A 3694-nucleotide genomic window follows, 5' to 3' on the forward strand; every position below is an offset into this window, starting at 1 on the left:
TTTTTGGGGTTTTTTTTTAAAAAAAAATGTTTTCTTTTATAACTTTTAAATAAAAATTTCCGTTTAAAAAAAAATTAAAATATTTTCGTTTAAAAAAAAATTGATTTTTTAAAACATATTTTAAAAAAATCTTTAAAAAAAATTGATTTTTTTTTAAAATAAAAATTTCGGTTTAAAAATTAAAATAATTTTTAAAAAAAAATTAAAACTTTCGTTTTATTTTTTATTTTTTAGAATTTTAAGGATATTTTTGTTATATTGATAAATATATAGGGACATTTTAATCTTTTTACTAGTTTTGGGAGATATTAACAATATTTTAATAGTTTTGAGGCTATATTATCGCAATTGAAAATTTATAAATATTATCAATTAAATTATTAATTGAGTAGTAGTTTAAGGGGTATATGAATTTTACCCTTTATTTTAAATAAAAAATTGCTGATAAAAAGGCATTGCACTCGCCTTTCGGTGCAATGACCAGAGATATCAATTAGAATGACGTCATGGCATGCGACACGAATTCACGGTCAAACATTACCAACTTCCAGGCCCCAGGGTTAGACCCAAAAACCTTTCTCCTAGGTTGAGAAGCGATCGTATCAGCAATCTGGGAATGGGATCCGTCGAACCAGCACCGGCAACCGTATGCCACGTGGTGACCATGGCCTACCCGGGTCGCGGCCACATCAACCCCATGATGAACTTCTGCAAGATACTAGCTTCGAAGAAGACCGACATTCTCGTCACCTTCGTTGTCACCGAGGAATGGCTCGGCCTCATCGGCTCCGACCCTAAGCCTGAAAACATACGCTTCGCCTCCATACCTAATGTTGTCCCATCGGAGCTGGTTCGCGCCGCCGACATAAACTCATTCGTCGAAGCCGTCTTGACGAAGATGGAAGCTCCATTCGAGACGCTACTGGACAGGCTTGAGACGCCGCCGGCGATTATCGTGGCTGATACGTTTCTGTTTTGGGCCGTCGGAGTCGGCAACCGCAGGAATATTCCGGTGGCTTCTTTTTGGCCCATGTCGGCGGCGGTGTTCTCGGTGTTCCAACATTTCGATCTTTTCGCCCAAAACAAACATTTCCCAGTTGACATCTCAGGTGACTACATCTTTACACCTGTTTTCTTTTTTCAAAAACAAACAAATAAATAAAATAACGAACAAAACAAAATATAAAATATTTTGTTGGTATAAATATTTTTTGGACTGATGTGTTATTAGCATTTTTTTCTTCTTGAGAAAATGCATATATGATTCAAAGAATTTGAATATAAAAGCTTAAAATTGCATGCCTTTCAAGATAATTTGTATTATAAAGTAGAGATATATACGGGTCACTATTCATAGTTTCTTCATTTCGGTATCAAGATTATGTTACTCAAATGCCAATCTCTCTTGATATAATTAGTTTGCTTTTTGTATGTCTACTTGTATGCATGCAACAGCGAAAGGCGATGAGCTTGTCGACTATATCCCTGGAATTTCGTCCACACGTCTGGTAGATCTTCCATTTATTGATGGGAACAAACAACAAATGTTGCAGAGGATCCAAAAATTTGTTCCATGGGTGACCAAGGCACAATATCTCTTATTCACTTCCACCTACGAGCTCGAATCTCAAGTAATCGATGTTACGAAAGCAGAGTTCCCATTCCCCGTCTATGCCATTGGCCCAACCATACCTTTCTTGGATGTTGCAGAAAATTTCTCGCAAGCGAATTTCGACGACAGTGACCTCAACTACTTTGAATGGCTCGATTGCCAGCCGAAAAGCTCTGTTTTATACATTTCAATGGGAAGCCTCCTCTCACTTTCTAGTGCTCAAATGGATGAACTTGCAGCTGGTTTGCGAGTCAGTGGTGTCAGATTCTTGTGGGTGGCGCGTGATGAGGCTTGTAGGCTGAAGGAGATTTGTGGTGATAAGGGGTTAGTAGTGCCATGGTGCGACCAATTGAGGGTGTTGTCTCATTCTTCAATAGGGGGGTTTTTGACGCATTGTGGGTGGAATTCCATTCAAGAAGGTGTGTTTTGTGGTGTTCCTTTTCTCACCTTCCCCATAGTCATGGATCAAACCCAAAACAGTAGGCTAATCGCAGAGGATTGGAAGATTGGGTGGAGGGTGAAGCAAGATGTGGAAGTGGACAAGTTGGTCACGAGGGAGGAAATTTCAGCGCTGGTGCAGAATTTCATGGATTTGGGAAGTGAAGAAGTGAAAGAAATGAGGAAAAGAGCAAGTGAACTCCAACAGATATGTCAACGTGCGATTGCCGAGAAGGGTTCATCTGAAACTAACATCAATGCCTTCCTTAGCATTCTTAAATAGACTCACCAGAATAGCTTTTTTAGCAGAGCATTATACAGAAGCTACACTAGGGAAGTATTCTCGGTGCACGGACAACAGATTTTTTCCCGTGAAAAGCAAGCAATGCTTGTTAGAAGATAAAATCTGATTAAGAATATCCAAGCAAGGCAATAATTTCATGATTTACTCTTCCATGTTTCATGAGATTGCATATTACTCCTATCACAACTTATGATTCACGCCATGATATATGGGATGTGTTCCCTTCATATGCCTATATATTTTTTTCTCTTGTAACATTCAAATCACTGAATAAAGATGTAGTCCTTTGTGTTCTCTTCTTCTTCCCTTTCTTCTTTTTCTCTTTACAAACTTTATTTCTATATTTTCACATCGATTATGATGGAGAGTAATATGCAATTTCATGAAACATAGAAGAGTAAATCATGGGATTATTGCCTTACTTAGATATGCTTGACTTGATCAGATTTTATCTTCTGACATGCTTAAGATTGATAAAGACATTTGGAATGTATTGCGATTGATCATTAATGTTTCGTTTTTTGTGAGGTACACCCGTATAACAGGCGAGGAGAGGGAATATCTCAATGACTTAACAGAATTAAGGCGGAATTTGAAATTAATGCAGGCCCAACTAACTAACTTCATGATTCAAATGGATTGCAAAATGGGCCAAAGCCCACTAATCCAAGTAAGCATAGTATTTGGATTTTTTCTAAATACGGAATAAGATGCTCTTCCTTCTACACTAAATGGATACTCTTATTTTAATTGAAATAGAAATGATTTTGTTACAATAAATACAGAATATGATTCTCCATTTCAAATAAAATGAAAGTATCAATTTAGTGTGAAATGATGAATAATATTGTAAATTTTGTCCTTCAACTTTAATGTTAAGACAATATTATCTCTTATTTTACATTAAATAAATACTATTTATTTCAACTGAAACGGAGAGAATCCTTTTACGGAGGAGAGGGATCAAGGCGGTTCTTTCCTATACAAGTTATCAATAATGTTACTCTTGGTAGAAAACTACTTAATTAAAACAAACGCAACACATTTTGTTTATATAAAATAAAAATAAAAGGTGGCCCCGACGACAGTCGACAAGTAAACATACATATAAAATCCAAAAGGTGGCCCGGACACTAAATTCCAAAACCTTTTGTTTACGTTCACACCCATTAGGCACTAGCAATATAAAAATTCCTTCTTTTTTTTTTTCAATACAAAGCTTTGTTTGCCTTCATAGTGCACATTTTCTTTTAATTTAGGGGAAAGTCCACATAACCCCCTCAAACTACCACTCAATTAACAATCTCCCTCCCAAACTTTCAATTGTGACAATGTCCCCC

General features: G+C 36.5%; 1 protein-coding gene across 1 annotated transcript; it reads left to right on the forward strand.

Annotated features, from left to right (window-relative positions):
- Nucleotides 1-497: 497 nt before the first annotated feature.
- On the forward strand, nucleotides 498-2645 carry LOC132164159 (UDP-glycosyltransferase 87A1-like). The gene is made up of 2 exons (XM_059574595.1): nucleotides 498-1109; nucleotides 1456-2645. Exons 1-2 carry the CDS (start codon nucleotides 512-514, stop codon nucleotides 2331-2333), a joined length of 1476 nt encoding a protein of 491 aa, XP_059430578.1. The 5' UTR covers nucleotides 498-511; the 3' UTR covers nucleotides 2334-2645.
- Nucleotides 2646-3694: the final 1049 nt, after the last annotated feature.

Source organism: Corylus avellana, chromosome ca10, assembly GCF_901000735.1.
Source record: "Corylus avellana chromosome ca10, CavTom2PMs-1.0".
Lineage (NCBI taxonomy): Eukaryota > Viridiplantae > Streptophyta > Magnoliopsida > Fagales > Betulaceae > Corylus > Corylus avellana.

Coding starts and splice junctions, on each gene's coding strand:
- LOC132164159 (XM_059574595.1), top strand. CDS start 512: ATGCGACACGAATTCACGGTCAAACATTACCAACTTCCAGGCCCCAGG. Junction 1,110..1,455: donor TTTCCCAGTTGACATCTCAG/GTGACTACATCT, acceptor TGCATGCAACAG/CGAAAGGCGATGAGCTTGTC.